The sequence below is a fragment of the Phoca vitulina genome, unplaced genomic scaffold, assembly GCF_004348235.1.
Source record: "Phoca vitulina isolate PV1807 unplaced genomic scaffold, GSC_HSeal_1.0 scaffold5, whole genome shotgun sequence".
In the NCBI taxonomy this organism is placed as follows: Eukaryota; Metazoa; Chordata; class Mammalia; order Carnivora; family Phocidae; genus Phoca; species Phoca vitulina.
In genome coordinates, this window is record NW_022589708.1 from 35,055,252 (window position 1) to 35,081,675 (window position 26,424).

Here is a 26,424-nt window from a genome sequence, read left to right on the forward strand (position 1 = left end):
ATAAATTTACTTCTAGTCTCTTGGCACTGGTTTCTGGTGTTTGGCAGCATTTCAATGCAGCTAATCAATATGAGACAGCATTGATTAAGTTGAACAAAAGATGATATTGATTGCAGGCTGTAACCAATAAACAGGCTATTGTTCCATAGTTATCATAGGTCATTGTTAACTACTCATTTAACTAGACAGAGTTATTATTATTAAATAAAAAGTCTCAGAGACTTTTAGAATAATGTTTTCTTATAATTTCAGTATATTATTCTTTTAAGAAATACATAATAAAGAAAATCTTGTTTCTGAACATTGGTGGCTGTGTTTAAACACCAAATGCTGAAGGCCTTTTATAGGTTTTTGTTGGAAATGGTTTCTTACATAATTTAAACTAATTATACATGAAATGAGACATAGCGGGCAGTTAAGTATGAAGTTGCTGAAAATAGTAATAAGATATAGTTGATTATAACTATTACTTACAAAAAATTATTTTCAATGTATTATTTCCATAGACCTAATCTTCTAAACTCTTGGTTCTTATGGGGGAAAAGCATGATTTTCATTATTATGTTTGTGTTGAGCTGTGACATAACACAAGGTTTTGTCCTGTCATTTCAATTCTTACTCCATTGCCCAAATATTATGCAGATTAAATTAAGGCAAAATGATCAGGCTTGGTGTGTAATATAGTTGACATCATTTTTCCTTAGTAAATGCAGTATAATAGGTGGTAGCTTCTATGACAATTCAGAGGATATAGGGAATATCAGGAATAATTAATTAGAGTTGGAGATTTAGAGAGGGTAAAAAAGACATTGTACGACTAAATTATGATTAAATATTGAAACAGACCAATTATTTATAGAAAATACATTGCTTTGTTAGCATAGATACAACTGAATTAAACTGGCTTTTTCATGAATGTGTTTGTGGCTTGGCTTGAATACTGTCTGAAGACCATAATCAAAGAACAGTGATAAATGGAAATTGGGAAAGGTATTAGCAGGGAGCCTGAAAGATCAATGCTAGATCCATTTTGATTTAACATCATAATTATTGATATGGAACAGTGGTTAAATAGAGTGTATCAATGAAATTCACAGATGATCCTAATTTAGAAGGCGTAACATACATCTGTGTAGACAGTGTAAGTATGCAATAGAAATTTAGGGAATTTAGGAATCTCAGGATGAATGAAATGAGATTACCTTTGTAAGAAAGAAATTTAATTTTAAGATCTGTGGGGTTAAAAAAAAAATTGTAAAGCTCAACAAATGTCAGTGATAATGTGTGTCCGCTTACAACTTTTCATAGTTCTGTACTAACAATGAGCAGCTGTAGGACTGAGAGAAATGTCAGAGGATAGGTAGAAAAATAAGCCTCTGTCATTTTAATATTATATATATTTTTATTAATGATACTTTTTATTAGTATGAATACCAGTTGAAGAAATTGGTTTTTCATTGTGATCAATGCATTCCATTAATTTCTTATTTCGATAGTATATTCTCATCTTCGGTTTTAAGAAAAATTTATTTAAAGTAAGTTTTTGCATTGAGTCTTTTTACCTTTATTATCAAAAGAAAAAAATGATGTCCATTATGTCCAATTAACTTGCTCACTGACGATTGTTGCAATAGAAACCATATGTGATGTCTACCAAACCTGAAGAGGATTACCATTTTGAAATATAGATTAGAACTAACTCTAGTGGTTCATGTTCACATAGCCTGCTTCCTCTTTTTGTGTCCACTCTTAGACAGTGATAGTGGCCTGGCCATCTAAGAGAACCTCTAGTAAATATTCACAGTAATTTCTTTGAGATGGAACATAAATAGATTTTTATTTTCTGAAAAATATTATTTATACTCCAGGAGTTATAAAAGTTATCTGAAAATATTTAAATTACAGAAAAAGAATCTCCGCTTTAAAGTCTATTCACTAAATTACAGGATTTGCATGCACAAAATAAAAAATTGGTACATAAACACCTGGTGATGGAAAGTATGTCATCAATTTTGATAGCATGTATATGTTTAGACATTTAAGATATCTAACACCCTTTGCTATAAATTCTTCTTTAAAAAAATAAGACATCATCATTTAGACTATAAATGTAAAAACGCTTATGGTGCATTATTCCATCTCCCATAGTTAGATGCAGACATGCCACAATAGTGTTTTTTATTTCAACTGTTCGAACCATATTAATGAGAACATCATTTTGGAGAACTAATTATTTCTATTTGTCTTGTGTCACACTTTCTAATTCCCCTATATTAGCACAGCCAAAGCAAATTAATTGCTTTTCCAGCAGTTGAACCTTGTCCAAGAGTGAGCTCACATTCCCTTCCAGTTTCCCTGTTTCTGAGAGTGCATTGTGTCAGAAATTTCTCTTGATACTAAACATAGTCTAGAGAATATCTTTACAGATTTCTGTGCACTCACTTGATGAAATTTATAAGTTTAAGTGACCCGCCAGGAAAGATAAAGTTCTTAGCTGCAAGATTATACATCAAAACAGTTAAAGTGAAATTAAAATTAAATGAATGAATCTCACTGAAGCAAAAAAAGCAGTAATTAATGGTTCCCTTAATTGTCTTCATAAAATATTTGCATGGGTCTAATTTGCATAATTTGCATGTATTAATTAATCTTTCAAAGGAATTTTGTGCTGAGAGAAGCCAAAAAATCTCTTTGTTTTATTTAACATCTAATGAAATATTTATCTTCTTTAATGAACTTCTCATCTTCATTAAAATAAAAATTGCACAAGTTTGTATGTTTTAAATGTTTTTATAATTGAAGTATTCAAAAAATCTCTTTAGACTTACAACAGCTGAAAAACAAACACATTATTTAACATTCAGTATCATTTTAACAACAGCAATACTTTAAAAAAAAAGGAAGTCCAATTTCACTTTCTGAAAGGTGGCAAAGCATTTGGTAAATGAATAAATGAATACAGCTATTTGGTTTTAAAAGTAAGATTTACAAAGGCCTGATCATTTCTTTCAATGGTAATATTATTTTTATGATTGAAATAGTGGGCAACTAGAGGGTATATATGAGAAAAATCAGTATGTTTAATTGTTTGGGAAATAGTTCATTGGTTGAAAGTATTTTAACTGGTTCAAAGAAATTAGTCCATTAAAATCCACTTGCTATTATTAACAACTCCTAGATTGACTGACAATATTTCCTGGTAGGAGCTATATGGTTCCAACTTTATTCTAAATCTGACTGCTGGAGATTTGCAGCAGGGTTTTCTCCACTCACAAACTGAGATCATAGTGAAGACCAAGAGACGTGCCTTGGAAGGAATGAAATTCAAAATTTCATCAAGTGCCAAATAGTACATATTCACGAAAACTAGGGAAGAGTGTGGGGAGAGAGCCCAGAAGTTAAACAGACACAAGGGAAGGGAAATTGATGATTCGTTAATGGTATTCATTCTTTTTGATTCAAAAGTGATACAGAACATTACAAAGAAGAACATCAATTAACATTTTCTAAAGCAATTTAAAGTTTGCACAGCTTTCTCACATACATCATTTTTGTTTATCTTCTCCTCAAGCCCATTTTATATTTGAGAAAACTAAGGCACACAAACATAAAGCAGATTTCTTGGAATCAAACCGTGAACTCAGGACCTCTAAGTCCTTTTGACTCCAAATGCCTTGCTCCTATGTGACATCAATCTTTTTATCTCATGATAATTTATTACGTGGCTATGAGTGACTAAATACTAAGCCAGATAATAAGGGTGGGCTTAAATTTTTAAGGATTAAGATTCAAAATGCAAATATATAGTTCTTTCCATGTAAAGTTTAGTAATGAGATAAAATCAATTAAATTGACTTTGGTTTCCTCTAGGATCATCTTTAGGGAAGCAAAAAGGCATTTTCATTAGGCCATGGACATTTCTTAGCCCTGCAACCACTCTCATGATTTGCAGTTTCTCATGAAGTTTTCCCTAATATAAAAGGAAAAATTAAATCTATTTGGTGACAAAAATAGTTATTAACCAGTTGCAAAATAAATGCCAATACAGATTTTTTCCCTAACAATGATAATTTATTTAATAAATAACTGATTTCTAAAGGATTAAGGTTTAACATTAAGATGACTTAGTTTTAAGAGTGGTAGAATGAGAACAATAATCTGCTGTCAAAACTACCATTCATTAATGTTGTGACCCTGGTAACTCATTTTACTTCCTAAGACCTGTTCTAGTACTGATATTTTTATCCTGTTAAAATGTCAAAGGCATTTAACTTTTTATTAGTGTGGACATAACACACACAGGCGATGCATGTGTCCGTTCTCCATTATGGATACATGGATTCTGGATTCAGACTGCCTGGGTTCAAATCACAACACTGATGTTTATTATCTGTATAACACAGAGTGTGTAAATTAAACTTTTTGATTTTTGGAGTTCCTAATCTGTAAAACACAGATAATGATCACAATATCCACCTCACGGAATTGTTATGGGATTAAGTGAATTAATATATGTAAAGAACTTAGAACAGTACTCGGTAGAGACTAAAAGCTAAAAAGACTTTGTTATTTTTACAATTATGCATAAACTTAATGTAATAATACTTGCAATAGTATTCATTTTTGGTAAAAATTAAACATGTTTTGGATCTTAAAAATTATTTTAAGCCAATAATTTTTTTTCCCATATGTGATGCATACTTTTTCTTTTAGCATGTTTTAAGCTGGAAAATGCAAATTATATTTACCAGATTTTCCAGGGCATTTAAAATATTCATGACAGAGTGTGAATTTCAATATTTATGTCAATTTAAATAATATGGTTTGAGGAGATTTATTTGCAGCCACATATTCTGTATGATTATTTATCTCTTTGCAAATTAAATGAAAGATAAACTAGTTATTCTTGACTCATTTAAGATGGAAGTGTTAGAGCTTCTTAATTTTTTTATTATATTTGGCAAATTTCTCTTAATATGGTTTGTATTTTCATATAGTGTGGAGTAACTGCAGACTCTTCTAATTCATATATAATCATACTCGAGAGATAGTAAATCTCCACTTAAGCTTACTAATTACACCTATAAAACCATGAATGATGGCTACAAATTATTGGATCTGACTCTCATTCTTTATTTATTTCTCCCTGGGAGAAAGAGCACTGGATGGGGAGATTTTAGACGATAAATTATCCCCATACATAATCAGGTTTGCTGTGTTTAAATTTGATGCCATACTATGATTTTATATTAACTTACAAAATTCCCATTTTAATAGATTAAGAGCTAATTATTTGATTTTCATGATAAAATGATATTTACTTATAATTATAATATCAATGTCTTTATTTTTTCTTAATGGATTTTACTGATTAATATAGTTCTATTTTGTTTCAAGTTACCATAGTCTTTTGATTTCTTTTTATAAATTCTCCAGCAACGTTATATGAAATGTCACTCTGAGGCCTTATCCCTAGTTAAGGTGTTGGGAATGGAGAAGAATTTTGCAAATGAGAAAAGAAGATTAGATGTAAGACAACAGGCACAGAAAGTACATTCCTCTGCTAACTCCAGCAGATGGTTCTGGGTTCCAGCCCAGGTGGGACCATAAACTCAATACTACCATATTTTTTTTTTTCCTGAGGGAACTCAAAAATATGTACTTTTACGTAAAAGTACAGATTTTCAAAAATACTGTGGAAGCCTGAATAACATAAATGTTTGTTATGTTTTGATAATAGTAAGACAGAAAAGTTCTCTCTCAATCCAAAAAACTCATATAATGTCAGATGATGTCAACACATAAACCAAATTTAAAATAGCAATTAAGTCACAAGTATAGAGAACAGTTCTCCAAGCTTTTTAGAATGAATGCAATGACTTCCCCTAACTGCTTTGATTTCAGACATACTTTTGAGATAGAATTTTAAGATCCACTTGCCCACATCATTCCTCAAATTTTTGCAATTCAGATCAATCCCATTATGTTAGGCACAAGATATGACTATTGCAAAGGATTAAAAATGCGCAATAACTTACTTTGTAAATTCTAATTATACTTCTTAAATTATTAGAATGAGAAGTATTTCAAGAAATTGCAAAAGATACTTTAATGTAAAGGGTTGATGAATTATATACTATAGCTCATAGGCTATATTTCCCTAAGAATTCAGAATCAATTCTGGTTAACAAATCTCCAAGACTCAGTGAGTGAAAAAGTGAAGTAAATATGGTGGATCAAAAGAAAAATATTAATGGCCATGGCACTCATATGCTTATGGTCTTTTGGAATAAATTTCTCATAATTCTTATTTTTCCCAGGGGACCTCAGATTTGTGATATATTTGTGCTAACTTTCCAAGGGTTACCGGCAGCAGACTCAAAATATGGTTCTAAACTATTTCTCCATATCATATTATCCCACTATTTGTAGATATTTTATTGTAGTCTTACAGTAAGATTTTTAAATGCAGGCAAAATTTAACTAGTGACTTACTGCTCCTTCTTACACCTACTAATAGAGCAAGTGAGAGCAGTGAGCCCATTGCATCAAACTGATTTGAGTTCAAATTAGACAGAAACCTCACTGGTTCTCAAAAAGTTACCCTTGGCAAGTCATCAGCAAACTATAGCTCAAACCCCAACAGACCATCCATCCGAAAGAAGGGTAAAGAGACGGAAGAATGTGAGCTCTCATGTTAACAGGAGAGCAAATCTCATTTTGATACAAAGCTGGCAACAGTACTTAGCTTAGCTTCCACACTCTCTCATCTCATAATTTCACATTCACAGTAAAGTCTCAACTAATTCCAAAAATACTGATAGCATTTATCTACAGAGTAAAAATGTTATGAAAATTAATGCTCGAGTGGTTATAAAGAAACATACCAAAATTAGGTCAATATTTTTAGGATGTTTATATACTTAAGTTTCAGTATAGCTAGATTTTTGTTTCTGTTTTTGGTAAGTCACATATGAATTGATTTCTAAGTTAATGTTTAAATATTTAGTTGGTGGGTAATTGCCCATTTTGATCTCAAATGCAGCTCTTGGTTGCCTTGTTTTGAATAGTATTTCAACATGTGGTTCTGTTCCTTTGTGAGAAAATTGGAACACAGACATTTATTTAAACCAAACAATTCACATAGAAAGGTTGTGAATTATCACAACTCAATAGGCTCTTTTGTAAGTTGTTTGTACAAAACACAGGAAATACAAAAACATTTCCAATTATTTTCTTAATGTTAAATTGTATAACCAACAAAGAGATGAAATTTTGTCATTATTCCAAAGCTATAGGCTTTTATATTTCAACACTTGCAGGGTGCTTTAACATGAAATATTAGGGAACAAGTATACATGCAATTTTAGCAATATTTAATGGATCAATGACTGTTTAGAATTCTGAGACTGAAAAAATAATGACTTTTTTTTAAGATTTTTAAATTTATTTTAGAGAGAGGAGAGGGGCAGAGGGAGAGGGAACCTCAAGCAGACTCCCTGCTGAGCACGGAGTCCAACACAGGGCTGGATCCCAAGACCCTGAGATCATGACCTGAGCTGAAATCAAGAGTGGCTTAACTGATTGAACTACCTGAGGAACCCCGAAAATAATTACTTTGATTATTGTTTTTTACTCTTGGCAGCATTTATGATTTCTGAATAAAATGAGTTAGCAATGTGACAAACGTGAATATATAAAAGACATTTTAAAGATTTTACTTATTTATTTGAGAGAGAGAGAGAGAGCATGAGCAGAGGGAGTGGCAGAGGGAGAATCAGACTCCCTGCTGAGCAGGGTGCCCCAAGTGGGGCTCGATCCCAGGGCTCTGGGATCATGACCTGAGCCGAAGGCCGACACTTAACCGACTGAGCCACCCAGGTGTCCCTTAAAATCGTTTTTGTGCTTAATTTTAATTTTAGTTTCTTCTTTACTGTGGTTTTTGTCTTCTCCCTCTTTAACCACTAACTGGAGGTCCTCTTTTTCTTTTTTTTTTTTAAGATTTTATTTATTTATTTCACAGAGAGAGAAAAAGCACACAAGCAGGGGCAGGGGCAGGCAGAGGCAGAGGGAGAAGCAGTCTCCCCGCTGAGCAGAGAGCCTGATGCAGGGCTTGATCCCAGGGCCCTGAGATCATGACCTGAGCTGCAGGCAGATGCTTAACCAACTGAACCACCCCGGTGTTCCAAGGTCCACATTTTCATATGGTTAGGCCAATAAGTAAATAAAAATAGAATACAAATAAGAAAAGTTTTGGAAGCTCCAAAATCACAAATTTAAATTTTAATGAAACCTGGAATTTCTATTCTTGAAATCCCTTTCAATTAAATATTTTTCATCTGATGTCTCTTCCTAAAACCCCTCTGACCATTGCAACTGCTATAAAATCTTCGCTGCAGTATGGAATGTAAAAGACATAGATGAACACACTCCACCAACATGGCTTCCAGACTGATATCAATGTCCTCTTCTGAGAAGCATCTCATGAACAGTTTGGGAGAACAAAACTTAAAAATGGCTGTCTGTGAAAAATGAATGTCCTTTAAAAATATATATCTTCTTGATTTTCAAAGTTCATATTTAGTATTTTAAAGACTCTACAAGTCCTGCATTAAAGTTGATATAAAAGTTAAATTAGCATTTCCTAAAATCATCTGATTATGAAATTTTTATTGAATTAAAAGTAATATTCTTAATCTCAGGAAACAAACTGAGGGTTGCTAGAGTGGTGGGGGGTGGGAGGGATGGGGTGGCTGGGTGACAGACATTGGGGAGGGTATGTGCTATGGTGAGTGCTGTGAATTGTGTAAGACTGATGAATCACAGACCTGTACCTCTGAAAGAAATAATACATTATATGTTAAAAAAAAAAGAAGATAGTAGGAAGGGAAAAATGAAGGGGGGGAAATCAGAGGGGGAGAAGGACCATGAGAGACTATGGACTCTGAGAAACAAACTGAAGGTTCTAGAGGGGAGGGGGGTGGGAGATGGGTTAGCCTGGTGATGGGTATTAAAGAGGGCATGTACTGAATGGAGCACTGGGTGTTATACGCAAACAATGAATCATGGAACACTACATCAAAAACTAATGATATAATGTGTGGTGATTAACATAACATAAAAAAAGAAAAAATAAAAATAATAGTTCATGGAATGAACTTTGGCAACTCTTTATTGTAACTAATTCTTGGTAAATCTATCTGTTGTAACCAATTCACTTTAACAAATGCTCATACACCAAGTGCTGGGGCCAGAAAAAAATGCAAAACACATGATATCTTTTCTAAATAATTCATAATCTAGTGGGATATAAAGATACATAAATAATTCTAGTAAAATATGTATTGAGTTAATTCCTTTTGATAAAGCTGTGGGTGTCAAGGTGTTGTTTGGGGTGGAAGGAATTAAGTCAAATTTTAGTTATATAAAAATATGAAATATTTATACATTAAATTTTTACATGAAATCAGGAATTATTTTAACAAATCAAAATATGGCCAAATCATGTACCTACCTGTCTCAATATTTAAAAGCTAATGTACTCTATAAACATATTAGGTAGTCATACTTTGAAGTTTTTACAGTAGGACTCATTTTTTGTTTTGTTGTTTATAAGAACTCACTAGTACACTTTTGGGAACATGTGTTTGAGGCCTAAAATTAATTTAATAGATTGAACCTGAAATTTAGAAAATTTGTTTTTTTCCCTTAACGATGTAAAAAATCGATCATTCTCTTTTAATGAAGTACTGCTTTGATCTAGTGCTTCTGAAATGTAAACAAAGTACTTTCAGAACACAAACAAACCAATTAATTCCAGTTTTGTGATTGGTGAAGATTCATTTAAGTGTACGTATGTAAATCTAAATCCTCTGAGAAGCCATATTATTGACATATTTTGTATAATTTTTTCAAAAGAAGAGACATAAATATTATGGCTGCTTCTGAGTAAGGCTTTAAACAAATTCCTAAACACATTTAGGAATATTTATCTGCTTCCCTTTGTTTTATATCTGGTCCCCCTTGTTTTATATCTGAAATCAATATATTAAATCCTAAACCCAATATGAATATTGCATGGGAAGTGTTGATCTAGAGTGAGAATAAAGAAGAATGTAATAAATTCAAAAGTGAGGTAATAAGAATCCAAGTTCTGGTATTGTGCAAGGAATAAGTGGGAGTGAGCAGTGAAGTATAAGGAGAAAATCAACTCAGAGGGCATAGAAAACAGCAGTTGGTAATTTGAAGTAGGTAGTCTGAGAAAGAGATCCAGGCCAATGGGGCATTTAGATAGAGTTGAAGAGTAAGCATCCAGCTGAACATACCGCTGGAGCTTGAGTATGAGGCAGTTTGGATGTGAGTTCTAGATAAGAGATACAGCTGTGGACACCATTAAAGGCTTATGCTGAAATACAGCACCTCTTTGCTTAATCTTGAAATTGTCATTCTTCTGAAAAGGCTAGAATGTCAAGCCGCTTCTCCCCCAAGAAAAGGTTATAATAAGAGTAATAAATGCAACATTAAGAAGCAAAGAATATTCAAATGACGGTGAGTTAATACATTTCTCTATTATCCTTATTTGTAATGAATGACCTAATATTTCTTAAAAAAAATAGAGAAAACATTAAGTAGCTTTTTTTTTTTTAATCTCAGAAAGAATGGATTACTTGGCTTTGAATTTTGTCCATTAAAGTGAGTGTAATAAAACCGGAACCCAAAAATTTACAGTGCTAGATTATATACATAAAATTAGAATAGAGAATGCTAAAAATACATAGTGGTATATTAGAAAATTCATATTTTGACTTATTTATTTTGCATCTTTGTTGATTCTGCGGATTTTACCTATGACAAACTGTCAATTCAACTCTTGCATTAAGAGACATGTATTTTTCATGATATAGTTTCATATGGCAATATGTTGGATATCAGTCCTTTCAAGTAATCAAACTACATGAATAGAGTCATAAACAAAAAAGCAACAATAATTTACTCACATTGTTAGCTTTCCCTCTGATGCATACATATTCTTTGCCATCATTTGAACAGTATAATACATTCTTATTTTGATGAAGGGAAAGTAAAAATTACACTTTAGACTTGGTAAGTAAATAAAAAATGCTCATGTAATAGTGTTTTGAATTATCACAACAAAGTGTGTGTTATACCAAAATAATACTAGTCCTACACCATATTTTAAGCTTTTGGAGCATCAGATTTTTCAATACATAAGACATTTGGTAATAAAGCCATCAAATGTCTGGTTAAAGTTGAAGCATTGAGAGAATTCTCATCTGAGCACTGAACTAGCAAAGAACAAGACCTGTTTAAAAAAGGCTGATGAAGTGAGCTCTTCATACAGACATTATAATGCTATCGTGATGGGAAAACAGGCAATATTTATTAATCAAGACTTACAAGTTACTATTCTTATAGCTATTCAAGTACGTTTTCTTAAAAAGAGATAGAACTGATGTCTGTCCAGTTGAAATGAATCAAAGATATTATGATAAAATTAAGCATTCGTGGTTGAGCAATTTGGTATTGTCTAAGTGCAACTGTGAGTTAGCCCTGAAAGAGTAGTAAACAGTTTCTCTGGTGGGAAAATAGAGATTTTATTATAAAGTGGTTTTGACATAAGCCTCGATGAGTTCCTTAAATTCATAATGTTTCTCGAAATGTAACCTTAATTCAGGATATAATGATCTATGTGGTGACATAAGTTAATTTTATTCATATCACAATTGGTAGTGATGGGAAAATAAGGAAATACTGACAGTAACCACAGCCACAAGCTCTTAATTTTAATGGAAATAGTGGCCTATGTTACCATGACCCAGGGCAGATTTTCACAGTAGGCATGAAATATACATATATCAGCATTTATCTTTTCTTCCTAAATATATGCACATTTATTATAATATACTTTAAATGTTTATTTGTAGAGTTTTTGTGTTTATTTTTTGAAATTGAATTAAAGAAATTTGACAATCTCATGGAATTTAATATATGCTGAGAACAAATTGGAACTTAAACATAAACTGTAAGTAAGTCCAGAGTGCTCAGATGTGTCCTGAAATTCTTTGTTTCTAGAGACAGAGACAATTCATAAAATGCAAAGTTATCTATTAGCATTGCCTATTTTTGTAATAGCACATTTTGTCTTTTTTGTTTTTTCATTGTTTTCCACTTTAGAAAGCATTTAGTGGCTTACATTTGTCATTGTTTGTGGCTGGTTTTGTTGATATTTTCCTGATCAATTTGCAAAGAATTATGTCTGTTTCTTTGGAAAACATGCCGTATGATAAACAACAGTTTCAAATATTGCAAGATACCAGGTTTCATCAAAATTGAACATAGCCAGTCACCACTACTGAATCAAAACTTTGAAGGGGCATTAAAAAGACTGTCTGGCTTCTACTTCAATCTAGTATCTTTCTAAGTGCTTTTAATAGAGAGATCTAGAATTTTTTTGGTCCTTCTTTCTTTTTCGGTAATTTGTTAAATGGTAATAACTTCAGCAGTATGGAGTTATACAATTTCCTGGGATGGTTACTTTGGTCACATTGCATCAAGTATCTGATGTAATCAGCATTATTCTGAGAGAAGTTTAGTATAAGAATTAGACTATTAACAATTATCATTTTTACATCTGAGGCCACCATATATCATGAAACAAGATCATCAATCTTTATGGAAAATCTATTTTTCATTCCCAGTAGAATCAAATTGCCCTAAGGTAACATAGGTAAAGTTACTTCCACTTAATAGAAGATATACATACTTAATATATATTTATATATAATATCCATTTTAAAAGACAAAGTTGTGAAAATATTCTGTGATTTAGAGTAATTTATTCCATTAGTAGCAAATCAGAGAGTTTTTTCAGAAATTATTTTGATGTAGGGGCGCCTGGGTGGCTCACTCACTTAAGAAGCTGACTCTTGGTTTCAGCTCAGGTCATGATCTCAGGGTTCTGAGATCCAGCCCCGTGTAGGGCTCCTCACTCAGCAGGGAACCTGTGTGAGATTCTGTCTCCCTCTACCTCTGCCCCTCCTCCCCTCCATGCACACTCTCTCTAAAATAAATAAATCAATAGGAAAAAAAGATTAAAAAGTTATTTTGATGTAGTAAGACAAATATTGTACTGGAAACACACAGGTTGGTTTTGCTATTTCTCTGAAGTGTAGGCAAGCTTCCAAGAGAATTCACAAAGTGGCACTTGGCGTGGCAAATTCACATGACTCAGAGTCGGGTCATCAATCTTTTTCTGTATTTCAGAAGAAAGCAAACTGAGGTAGTATACTAAAACCCTGTAAGTCACAAGAACTGAAATATTTATTTGTGACATTGACCAGCACATCTTTCTTATAAAGGAAGGAGTATTAGTTATGTGCCGTGGCACAACAAATTACTTCCAAACTTCATGGTTTACAACATTTATTATCTCACAGTTTCTGTATGTGAAGAATCTGGGAATAGCTTAGTTGGGTCATCTGCTTTGAGGTCTTTCCCAGGCTACAATAAGGCGTTGGAAGGGACTGCAGTCAACTCTAGACCCAACTCAGGCAGGATTCACTTCCAAGCTTATTCATGTGGCTGTTGGCTGGCCTCGCATCCTCAAGGGTGTTAGATTGAGAGCCTCAGTTCCCCTGTTGGCTACTGGCCAGAGACCACCATCAGTTCTTTGCCACAGAACTTTCCATAGGGCAATTCACTATATGGCAACCTACTTCAGCAGATCAAGCAAGTGAAAAGATCCAGGGAGAGTGTCTGCCAGCAGGATAAACATCAGTTGTTTATAATCTAAGCTTGGAAGTGATTTTCCTTCACTTTTGCCATATTCTCTTCATTAGAAGCAAGGGCCTAGATACAGTCCATACTTTAAGGAGATGGGGATCACACTAGGATGTGAATATCAGGAGATAGGGAGCATTACTGGCCATCATAGAGTATTCCTACCAAAGTGGCTATGCAGAAAATAAAATCATCAAATTATCTGGCAAGAATGGGATTAGAACTAGGAGTATTATATAATCAAATATTTTCTGGACTCAAGAATATATCTAAAGGTAGACCAGATGTATACATCAGTCTTTGAAGGGAACCTCATCCCTGGTTGGTGCTTTCATGGGCATTTGCAAAAGCTATCAGCTTAACTGCTTTCTCTAGGCTACCTTTCTGGACAAGCCCTCTATTGATTCTCATAATCTTTCTTTAGATGTGATCATTCTGTCAACACATTTCCTTGCCTGTTTGTTAGTCTGTCTCTTTAATATAACTTTACACTTCTCTGGGCCGATCCTTTGTGGGTTAGTTTTAAAGTTGAGTGCAAAGAGGGCTACTTAAATGTGTTAAATAAAGCTCTAGAAATTTAGAACTTTATTCACTTACAGGTACTTCTCTAAACAAATATAACTTTATTAAAATTGCTCCTTTAGTCATGCTAGAGGAAATGGAAAATGGAAAATGGAAAAAAAATAGAAAATGCTTAAGTTTTAAAAGAAAGATGACTTTTTCCCTCCAAACTTAAAAGAAAATAACTAGGCTCTGCAAGAGCTGCTCTTCTAATTGTCACCTTTGGTTTTTTTCCCCAGAGTTAACACATAAATTTATTCTGAAACAATTTATTCACTGAGGATTTTGACTGTTTCTTGTAATCCTGAAGGATACAAATGCTTGGTTTGAAAGATTTGTTTCCCTTTCCTGCAATATTTTGTTTTATCAAATAAGGCATCACTTTTTTCTGTGTTCTGTTTTAATTAGGCATAGTACATAATTTATCCATTCATCATTCAGGTTTAGATAGGCCCTCAAATGATTATTTCCTTACATACCTGTGTCTTAGTCTTCTTTATTCCAGAAATGAATAGAAGAATGGAGAAAGTAATGAGAGATTTTTACTGTGCTTTACTTTGCTGAAGTTGGGAGGTCTCACCTTCCAATCAGGACAAGGTAACCTAAGTACAAAGTACCCCATTCTCACTTGCTGGTACATTAACCACTGTGATGGTTTCCCACTTCTTACTAATGAATGCTTAATTAGAACACACACACACACACACACACACACAAATGCTTTACCAAAGTAGACCTACCAGCAATATAATTTTTCTTTGTTTACAGAAATAAAACAAAACTTTAAAGAGGTCTATGTTCTGCTTTTTTTTTGTTTGTTTTTGATAAACTTTTAAACCTGTGTTTCAAACACAGATAATCACAACAGTACTTTCTATACATCAACAAATGCACATTAGCATACATAGTCCTAACTAAATAACAGGTAATACAGTTAAGCAGACTTCATAAACTTCGCAATTGTAAATTTACCATTAAAACAAAATGGACCAGTAGACCAGATTCCAGCTTATGTCCACACCCTCAGTCCAGTAAGTTTCATGAAACTGAACCTGGTTTTTTGGGAGAACTCTATTAAGAAAATCACTAAGCATCATCTTACTATCTAATACTTGAATAGGACTTCTCAAAAGCCTTGTTGTTAAGCAGAAAACATTTACTATGAGAACACTGTCCACATGATCAGTGAAACAGTACATGTGGAGAGTGGAGAGTGTATATCCTCAATGAGTTATTAATAAATACCTGATACTGGTGAAATATTAAAACTTTATACCATTTAGGCAAAGTATTTTATTTTTTTAACTTGTATGTGAAAGAAAACCATACTCACAGAAAAATTAAAAAAACTATTAAAACTCTCATATGTCCTTTACCAGGATTCATCTATTATTAATATTTTGTTCCCATGTGCTTTATAATTATTTCTATCTGCATAGTATTTTCTGAAGCATTTGAGAGTAAGTTGTATAAATCGTGGCCCTTTACCTGCTATATTTACCCATACATATTTCAGGGGGCATTTACTAAAAACAAGGATGTTCTCTTATACATAACCACAGTATATTTATCAGCTCGGTAAATCCTTCATTGTCATAGTACTCTTATTTAATCTGACATCAAAATTCTAATTTTGTAATTTGACCCAATCATGTCCCTTATAGCATTTTTATAGCATTACTAAATCCAAATTAGTATCACATATTATATTTAGTTGCCATTTCTCTTTAGTCTCCTTGATCTTGGAGCTCTTCCTTGGACTTTAAAAAATTTATAAAGTTGACATTTGGGAGCATACAGTCTTAACAGGGTGTTCATCATTTTGCATCTGATGTTTCCTCATGATTCGGCTCAGGTCATGTGTTCTAAGCCTGCATACCACCCACAAAAGATTGTGTTTTTCTGAAGGTATACATTCAGGGACACACAATATCCATCTTCCCCTCATTTTGTGATGTTAGTTTGATAGTTCCTTCTATATATTTTTATTGAGCACTTGCCAGGTTCCAGGCAATATTCAAGGAACTAGTAATACACAAAACCATATAGTATGTTATCTGTTCTTAAGTTTATTATAGCCAGGCTTTAATCAATGTCTCTAAGAAGCTTTTTAAGTGTTGGCATAGTGAAAGCAACTTGGGGGGGACAAGTGTTTGAATCCTATAACACGTAGTTGTGACAACACTTAGGTTCTAGTAATACAATATATGGGACCCAAACCCTGTCTCCATGAGTATAGGCTGATTATTCATGATTAAAACTTTTTGTCAGAGGGCTAATTTCTTAACACTAAGTATAGAATGGCCTGTTCCCTATTGCATAGATAAATAGCAGACAGTTGATGATGATGATTTTTTTTTAATCAGTTTTGATTGGTTGTGGTCATAGAGATATGGTTTTAAGAACAAAGAGTTCCTAAATAGATAACAGTTCATAGAACCACAGGGTCCAGATTTCTACCCCAACTGGGGAAGATTCTTGAGTTACAGAATAAAAGATCTTTAGTACCCAGTAAAGCAGCATTATCTTAATGTTTGGTAGTAAATTCCTCTTTGCCCACAGAGAGCATCAACATCATCATTGAACCTAAAATGCAGGCAAAGGGCCTCTTCTTTAAGATACTGACGAGAAGAATGTCACTTCTCAGAGGAACTGAGATATTTTAAGCTGATCTAGCCATTTGGGAAAAGTATTTTGCCTAAGGCTGGAGTTGACTAACTCCATGCCAGCTGAGATTAACCACAACTCTCTGCAGATCTTCTAATGCCTTCCCTGAACATTCTTCAGTCCAGCTTTCATTACTGGTTGTCTATTTAGTGTCCCAATTGGAAAGGATGTTGTGATTAGACCAGCTTGCCCACTGATGATCCTTTCTAGCCACACAACACCTACAGTCCAGTTCCACCTGCTTCAAATTATCCAATTGTCAAAGTTTGGGTCTTTCCTCGATTCTGGTGCTTACCTAAAGTCTGATGTAAAGTCCCTTCACATGGAATGGAGAGTTTCACTTTTATCGTGTTTGGCTAAAGCTTAGTTACCTTTCAACATGCATATCATAGCTTTAGATTATCTTCTAAGAACACGTTTTAAACTAGACTGTGTTCTGTCATTCACTTTCCTCTTTGAAGGGAACTGAAAAATTTACAAAAGCAGTTTTTGATTATACTTTTTTGTCTTCACTGTTAACCAGAAGAGATTTACTTCATACTAGCCTTTTAGTAAACGTGATATTACCTGCTCTGATTTCCAATAAGCTGAGCCATATTGTTCCATTAGGTAACCCATTACCTACTGCTTGTACTGATATATTTGGTTTATACAGATGGAATACACTTGCTGCAGGGCTCTTGTATACACAGTCCATGCCCACTCTCTAGAAGAGCACCAGGTGCTTATATGGAAAGCAGTCAAAAGGGATCTGGGGTCTAGTCCCCTCTCACTTTGACCCAACTCTATGGGCCTCAGGGTCTGCAGCCACAACCCTGAGTTACATAAAATTCAAAATCTGTTGCAACTTTTTCAGTTTTTACTTTTTAATTATCTTTGAACACAACCTTGAATATAACTTCTGGAAATCACTTAGACAGTTATTAGCTGCATTTCATGAGAAGAAATGATATTTACTCAGAATCCTCTTATAAAAGGGCCTGTGCTGAACATCAATCTCTCTTAAAATATTTCTCATGTTAAATGTAGACTTTGTGTCTCTGCTTCTTTGCTTTAGCAGTTGCAGAATGTTCTTACTCTAAATATAAAATTATAAAAAAAAGCAAGAAACAATATTTTCTTTAATTAGCTTCTTCCTTTGGGGGTTTTAGAAGAGGGGTTATGACTTGACAAAGATCCTTCCCATCTGTTCCTGTTTGTTTGCTTTTATTTTGACTTCCTCTCGTTGTCTTATCAAATATCACATGAATCATTAACATTTGTTTTCATCACTTGTTTTGGTTTCTCTTACTTCACATGATTAAGACATTATGTTGAGAGAGGCTCAGGGCTAATATTAAGCTAATATTCTTTAAGTAAATATTAAACTTTCTGGATATATGATCTTATATGTTTGCCTTTGGTTATGTTAATATTTTCCTCAGCTCTGCAGTAGTGAGATATGTGCACATAGAACTGTTTTGTGAAAGCAGCACATTTTGTTAGATTACAAGTGTTTGGATATAAGTTTTGAACAAATAGATGCCATTTTTAATAAAGCTACTTCCTAACAGGAAATGTAATTTAGTAAGCCCTTTGTGCAAAAGACACGTTAGAGATCCTTGTGGATGTTTGCAAGGGAGTTTATTCAAAACTAGAATATACAACTATTTGCATATTGTGTGATACCTTTCACTAACATCCTTCCTTATTAATGATTTCATGTAGTTTTCATACAAGGGAAGAATTGGATTTCTGGTGTCATCCAACTAAGCAATTTGAAATTGTTCCAATTTGTGTGCTGTCTTCTAATATAAAAATCTTGTTATATAATGTGATTGTTATTGAACAAATTTCATTAGTTTTAAAAATAAATGATCAAGCTATTCAATACTCTAGTTTTAAAGTATATATGGAATGAAAGCTAAATTCTATATCTGTCTATGTGTATTAGACATTGCCAATAACTACATATAACAATACGTGCAAAAACATTGCATCAAAAAAATTGCATCAAAACAGTAAAATTAATACATGAACACAAAACAAACCAAAATCGGAAATTTTGTGATAGGTTCCCTATTCCTTCCTCCTTAGCCACAGCAAATAATATACTATATACTTAATATACAATATACTTAAAGGTCCGATCTGAGGGATTCAACTTTATTTATTTATATATTTTTTTAAAGGGAGAGAGAAAGGGAGAGATTGAGCTAGGGAGGGACAATAGGAAGAGGAGAGAGAATCCTAAGCAGGTTCCACTCCCAGAGCAGAGCCCAATGCCCTGAGCTGAAATCAAGAATTGGACGCTTAGGGACTCCTGGGTGGCTCAGTCATTAAGTGTCTGCCTTCAGCTCAGGTCCAGAGCCCTGGGATCCAGTCCCACATCGGGCTCCCTGCTCGGCGGGAAGCCTGTTTCTTCCTCTCCCACTCCCCCTGCTTGTGTTCCTGCTCTCGCTGTTTCTCTCTGTCAAATAAATAAATAGAATCTTAAAAAAAAAAAAAGAATTGGACGCTTAACTGACTGAGCCACCACTGGCTTCAACTTTAATATTAAAACCTGAGATCCATTTTTACAAGGAACTTTTAAAGATTTTAACTCATTACCTATAGATCTAAATCTGCATAGTAACAGTAAATATCATACAAAAATTTATACTAGCAATAAGCTATTCCATGATCTAGATACTTTCTTATACACCAAATTATAGCTGTAAGCATCAAATCACAATGAACTTTGGAACTATTAGGAATTTGTAATTTAAGTAGTTTCATTCACTCCCTACTCCCAAATGCTTTTAATTAGAACAGACTTTTTAATTAAGTACTCCCATGCACAAAGTGTAGCTTGATGATTTTTCTGTCATATCAACCTCCCATACAAAAGCAAATAATCATAGTTTTAAAGGAAGATATTTTCTCTGAAACCAAACCATCAGAATTCTAGTTCTCATTTCAATTTATTCAGTTGAAATTCTACACACTAAAAGAAAGACCCTGTCTTGGGTAAGACAGCGAGAAAGACATCCACAAGGCAGGCGGGCTGATGGTGCTGAAAGTCAAGCTCTTACCTCTACAAGTCAGAGGCATTTCATTTCCTCCACTGAGAGTCCAATTACTTATTAAAGGAAAGCAACCTAATGGAATGCATGTGGACTTTGGATTCACACAAATACCAAATCCCTGCACTTTTATTTGCTAGCTCTGTGAAAATGTGCAAGATACTTACATTTTTCAAGCTTAATAGCCTACTTTTAAAAGGCACTAAGAAGGGGCGCCTGGGTGGCTCAGTTGGTTAAGCATCTACCTTCGGCTCAGGTCATGATCTTGGGGTCCTGGGATTGAGTCCCTTGTCGGACTCCCTGCTCAGTGGGTAATCTGCCTCTCCTTCTCTCTCTGCCTCTGCACACCCCACCCTGCTGCTTGTGCTCTCTCTCAAATAAATAAAATCTTTAAGAAAAATAAAAAAGCACTAAGAAGACCTATTTTGTTGAGTTGATGGGAAGTTTAGGCTTAAAATCTATAAAGTGACTTGAACACAAATGCTGAGAAAATATTAGCTATATTAATAATAATCATTGCCTTTATTGCTAATTTACTTGATCTTAAAGAAAAACTCTCATCCATTTGAGATAGCAAGGAATAATTGGTAAACCTGGCCCAGCATCAGGAAGAAATAGTAAACACAGTTTTATGTGGTCAACACGTGCAGAAATAAATAAATACAATAGGAGAAATAGTGGATAGGTGTGAGATTATCTAGTTAGAAGGTAAGTATAATGCACAAAGGGCAGCCCTTAAAACAAAATATATAAATAAGACCTCTGAGTTTTCAGATGCAAACAACACACCTCTGAATAACAAAGTCTTAGCCCTGGAAGCACTCCAGGGATTATAATGACCTTCATTCTGTAGCTTGTTTTTGTAGGGCCTTCTCAATGTCCCCATGGCTTTGCTTGCTGTTGGAAGACTCAAGGAAGGGGAGTATTGAAACCATTATTATGTAACATAAAAACACAGCTCAGTTTGAATTATAGGCCCATATATCTTTCCTAGTACCCTTACCATTCAACTTTCACTCAGATGGTTTGTTATCAGAAGCCTGAGATAGACCTACAGTCTCATAATTCAGAGGCCTGTTGTTAGCTCTCTGGGTGCATACATATGGGGCTATGTGCTGAGGACTGAAGGACCAATATAACTTGTCTGGAACAATATAAAATTAGTTAAAATTCTTTTTTCCTTACAGACTTTGCATCATCTGAAAGTATGTTTCAATAAAGATGACAAAATTATAGAGTAGAATTGATTTGAAAGTTAGGCTTTGTAGTCAAAAAGAGAGAGAGTTACTCTCCAGGGTCTGTCTCTGCCTGGTAGATATCTACTTCCAGTTAATTCTAAGGCAGATAATCTCTGATGCCTAAGTATTATTTAATCATGGAAATGCCTTAACTGTAGCAGGTGGGATCTATTTTATAGCTGGCATCTTTAATGCTTGATGCATTTGTCCATCTGTTAGGAACATTAGTCAAAAATGCAAGGAGACATTTATTAAAAGTGGAATTATGGTAGATCAGATACTGAGCACATAAATATAATGTATATAATTTTTATAAATGTATTTTGTATGTGATCTATGGTAAAGATGTTTACAAAATAATTATTATTTTTATATTTTTAAATGAATATAGTTTTATTTTAAAATTTAGTTTCAGGGGCGCCTGGGTGGCTCAGTTGGTTAAGCTTCTGACTTGATTTTGGCTCAGGTCATGGTATCAGGGTGGTAAGATTGAGCCCTGTATAGGGCTCCATGCTGGCCGTGAAGCCTGCTTAAGATTCTCTCTCTCCCTCTCCCTTTTGCCCTACCCTGCCTCTAAAAAAATAATAAAATAAAATTTAGTTTCAGATAGACTTTAAAATTTCTAGCATGCTAAAGATAATTATTTTTGTTATGTAAGCATATTAATTCATTTCTCCAAAAGTTTAATATTTGAGACTGCATTAAACTTTTAAGGCAAGCATCATGCTAAACACTGTCATTCTAATACTGATGGGAAAAGAAGAGATAAAGCTGCTGCTTCCATGGTTCTCAAGCACATGATGTAGTAGGCTCCCCAGAGGTAACTTCAATGTGAGACAAGTGCTATGGAGTTAATTTCCAGGATGCTTGTCTTGGAGAATAAATAGGAGCTCTCTATCTAGAGAAGTTCCATAGAAGGGAGCAGAAAAGTAATCAGGGAAGGAGGAGGTACTTATCTTCTAGATTTCTAAAAGGAAGAATAGGCCTTATAACTCAACACAGTACAGAGCTTGGTGTGTCCCAGAATGCAAAGGAGAGCCAGGGTCATGGAATAGGGGAGAGTGGTAATTAATAAGATGAGAGCGGAATATACTATATCAAATTATGTAGTACCTGGTAGGCCTTGGTGAAGAATTTGGCTAGTGAATCTCTTAAAACAAGTATTTGCACTTAATGAATTATTTTTGTATACCCACTCTTTGCTTCTAGAATCTTTCTTCCTAATAGGCTGCAGATATCACAGAAGATTTGAAAGCTATTTTTCAAGATTTTATTTTTTTCTCCTTTAATATGCAAAGATTTTTTTAAAAACCACAATGAGCCCTGAAATGTTAATATCAAGCAAATACTTTTCCATAGATATTGTGAAGGAATTTGAATTTGGGGAAAGTTAAGAATGTCTCTTGCCCCACTGTGTAATGCTAGGAAACATTTGCCTTTTTTTTTTTTTTAAGTAAGAATGGAAGTTATACTATCAACATAACTCATTGTAGAGCAGAAATAATGAGGCAGTTGAAAGGAGAAAGAAGTAGGGATAAAGTAATTAAAGGGCTAAGAATTAAAAACTTTGGTAAAAATATAGTACTCTATTTCTTCGGTGGTTTCTGAATCCTTTATTACTAGATTTTTATAAAATGTATGTTGCCTTATGTAGTAAAAATCATTAGGATCAAAATTATCTCTAAAAGGATTCAATTTTTAGCCACCTGGTACTAAGTATATGAATGGCTGAAATTTTAGCTTATTTTTATTTTTTATTCTATGTGATGCATTGCGGGGCTCCATGCAGGGCTTGATTCCAGGAGCCTGGGATCATGATCTGGGCTGAAGGCAACTGCTTAAACTGACTGAGCCACACTTCAGCTTATTTTTATAAATACCAAGTTTATTAGGTTTATTTACAAAGTGAATATTCAAAACTCCTGCTAAACTAGAACTAGAAAGTTATATCTATACATCTGTATCTATAATGTAAGTGAGAAAATCATAGTTTTGTCCCACAGGTGGGTGCAATCAAGCCAAGCAAACAGAAGAAATCAGACCATGTTCCATGCAAAAATGATAAATATTTCATAATATGTTAATATGGTACTATCATATCCTTTCTTAGAAAGAAATTTTCATCAAAATGTTATGGCTTGGATATGGGTTATTTGATAAATACCTGATTTAGGAAATTCTTACCTTTATAGAATATTGCAATGGCTACTTCTATAGCCAGTACAGAGCTACAGTAGTATTTAGTATTAATGACATTATCGTTACAGGCCAGGAAGTAAAATGTTTTTAGACAACATATCTAGGGTGATTATACAGCATAATTTTGTATGCCTTTAAGTCATTGTTCAAAAATAGAGTTCAGTTGGATTAATAATATATTTTCATTGGTGAATCTCAGATTATATCATATATCCAAATGTGTATGCCACTTATAGGAAACAGGTAGTCATTGTCATTATTAGATGTTTCATATATTAAAAATAATGATGATATATGATTGTTGAACTGGGAAGCTAAGGATGTTTAGAGACTTCCAGGTAAATGTTCTTATTAAAGCTGAACTGGATTAATTCTACAAAGGCAGCCAATACTTGATACACCTTATAGAAGAAATTAGCCAGTATGAGACTAATCTTATGGACATTTCTTTTCATGTTGTTGAAGGCAAATGGTGGATTTTGGACATTAACAATATCATAAGTTAAATATATATTTTATTTAATAATTTATTTCAATATGTACTTTTTGTAAATCTCACAAAACCTGTCTCTGATTCATTCATTAATTTAACACATATTTATTGAACAGGTACTAGATTCTTGGGATATATCAATGAACAAAACAGAGTTCTGTGACATTTTAGAGGTAATATTCCAACTGTACAAGTTAGGCTAAAATCAATCATAATAGGAATGTAAAATTTGGGCATGTCAATATTTCTATGAAGTAAAAAATGGTTTAACATTGGTTTTAAGTTCCTTACTAATTACTATGTCTACTACAGATTATGTGAAAGCATTCAATTAACTTAATGTTGAAGGTGAGATCTGCACATATTTAGATTATATTTTTCTATTTCCTGGATTTACAGTAGATTATTTCTGTTTCTTTATATTTTAACACTATCGGTTAACTATCGGTCATTTTGCAAACATTTACATGGCAATATTCATTTTTAAAAATGTTTGGAAAATTTTCCTTTTCTTATTACCTTCTACTGTAGATCTTATAACTTGGAATTTAGGTATATTTTATACAAATATATCCAAAGTTTAGTCCACACCACAAAGTTGGCAGCTTAAAGGGTGCTACATCTGAGAAATGAGCTTACATTTTGTTTTGTTTTTCCTCTGGATTTTTAATTTCCCATTTCTTATTTCTGCTTCATTCAAATGGGATTATTGAATGTGTCCAATGTTTGATTTGCTTTTCTTTTTCACATAACCATGGGTTTCTCAGTTGGTTAAAGTTGAGTAATATATTTCCATCTTAACATTTAATTGTTTGGTTAATTTCACTTCAAGGAGGAAAGACTGTATAGTTCATTGATAGTGATGAAATAACCTAGGTGGCTTTCATATAAATAGCAACAAATGTGCACAATAGTTACATTACATGGTATATTTAACAACACTGCTAAGGAGTAAGATGAGGAGCTCAGTCTTTCCTGATGGAGATACACCTGAGTGCATGCAGAGAAAATCTGGTTCTGCAAGCTTGGAGGAAGTAATTGTCATTCAACAGAAATCAACTAACTTTGCATATCAGTAACACCCACACACATACTCTTACCTGTTTTCTGAGTGCTCTTGAACTGATATCAAAATAGCAAATATATATTTATGAGAACTAGAAATTCTGTATTCTTTTTGATCACATAAACTCAATGTAATTATGAAATTAACTTTGAGAATATGTGAAAGATGTTACTTCCTAAACAAGTGAAGATAGAAGAAAATCCACAAATTATGTATCAGGCTACTGAGTTTTTATATTCACATTTGTCCCCCAAATGTCATGAAATTAATTATTTTTTATTGTTCATTTTTAGATGGAAGACTGTATTTGAAAACTACTGTCATGTACTGAATTTTTCCTGTTGAAGAAATCCATGTTATAGTAAAGAACTTTGCAGACATTCGTCATTGGAAAGTTTGGAAAAAATAAAGTCCTTTTAAGGGAACTTCCTCAATTTTGTGTATTAATGTTCTTTAAAAGTTTAAGTATTCTACAAAAAAAAAAAAAAAAAGTTTCCTCCATTGAATTTCACCTGTGGTTCATACCAGAGACCTGAGAATGTTTGTAAATGTACAGGTATCCACCTTCTTACAGTTAAAAACTGCAACTTTGCTGCTGGACACTTGTATACCGAGTTAAAGGCAGGTCTGAATAAGGCCTCGCTTTGTTTTTTTTAATGGAATGAACCATTTTCCTCCTCTGAACATTCTGTATGTGAGCACATCAAGAGACTCTTGTACCCAGTGGTTACCCAGACTTACAGAATTATGTCCTCCTGAAACCAGCAAGAACACTTGGAAATGAACTTGTAGGGGGCATAGAGGATTCCTTAAAAAACAAACAAACAAAAAAAACAACAAAAAAACAAAAAAAATAAATAAAACAAAAAAACAAAAAAATCAATAAATCAAAGAGTAATATTCTATTACATTCGATTTTAAACTAAATGTGGGTTTTCTCACGAAGATTTTTTTCGCATACTTCCAAAAGACCAACAAATGGATGCTGACAACAACCCAGTGAAATAACATTTTGCATATCTGAAAAGAAGCATTGAATATAAGCCAAAAGGTTTCACCCAAGGTCTTTTTTCTTAAAAAAAAAAAATAAACGTAACATGTTTTCATTCCAAACTGGTAGTGGCATATAGAATTTAAAATAATAATGATGCTTCTTATTCAAACTGTTGGTCACATGTACAGTATATAAACATAAAACATACAAGGAAGGTATTATGTATGCAGTAGTATACTAGAGTTTAGGAAAATGAGAATTTTAGAAAATATGTTTTGTCACCCTGTTAGTCAGAAAGACACCTTTCTGGTTTTAACGCATGCAGGCATGTAAATATTTGTCTGGAGTCACAGTATTAATGA

The 26,424-nt window shown here is 33.4% G+C and overlaps 1 protein-coding gene across 1 annotated transcript in view; it reads left to right on the plus strand.

The window, feature by feature from the left end:
* Nucleotides 1–25,554, plus strand: part of DACH1 (dachshund family transcription factor 1) — a 415,421-nt gene extending 389,867 nt beyond the window's left edge. Inside the window, exon 11 of the mRNA XM_032402881.1 lies at nt 25,362–25,554. Within this exon, the coding sequence (XP_032258772.1) occupies nt 25,362–25,399 (38 nt within the window). The 3' untranslated portion in view covers nt 25,400–25,554. The remainder of the gene's footprint in view (nt 1–25,361) is intronic.
* The last annotated feature ends 870 nt before the right edge of the window (nt 25,555–26,424 follow it).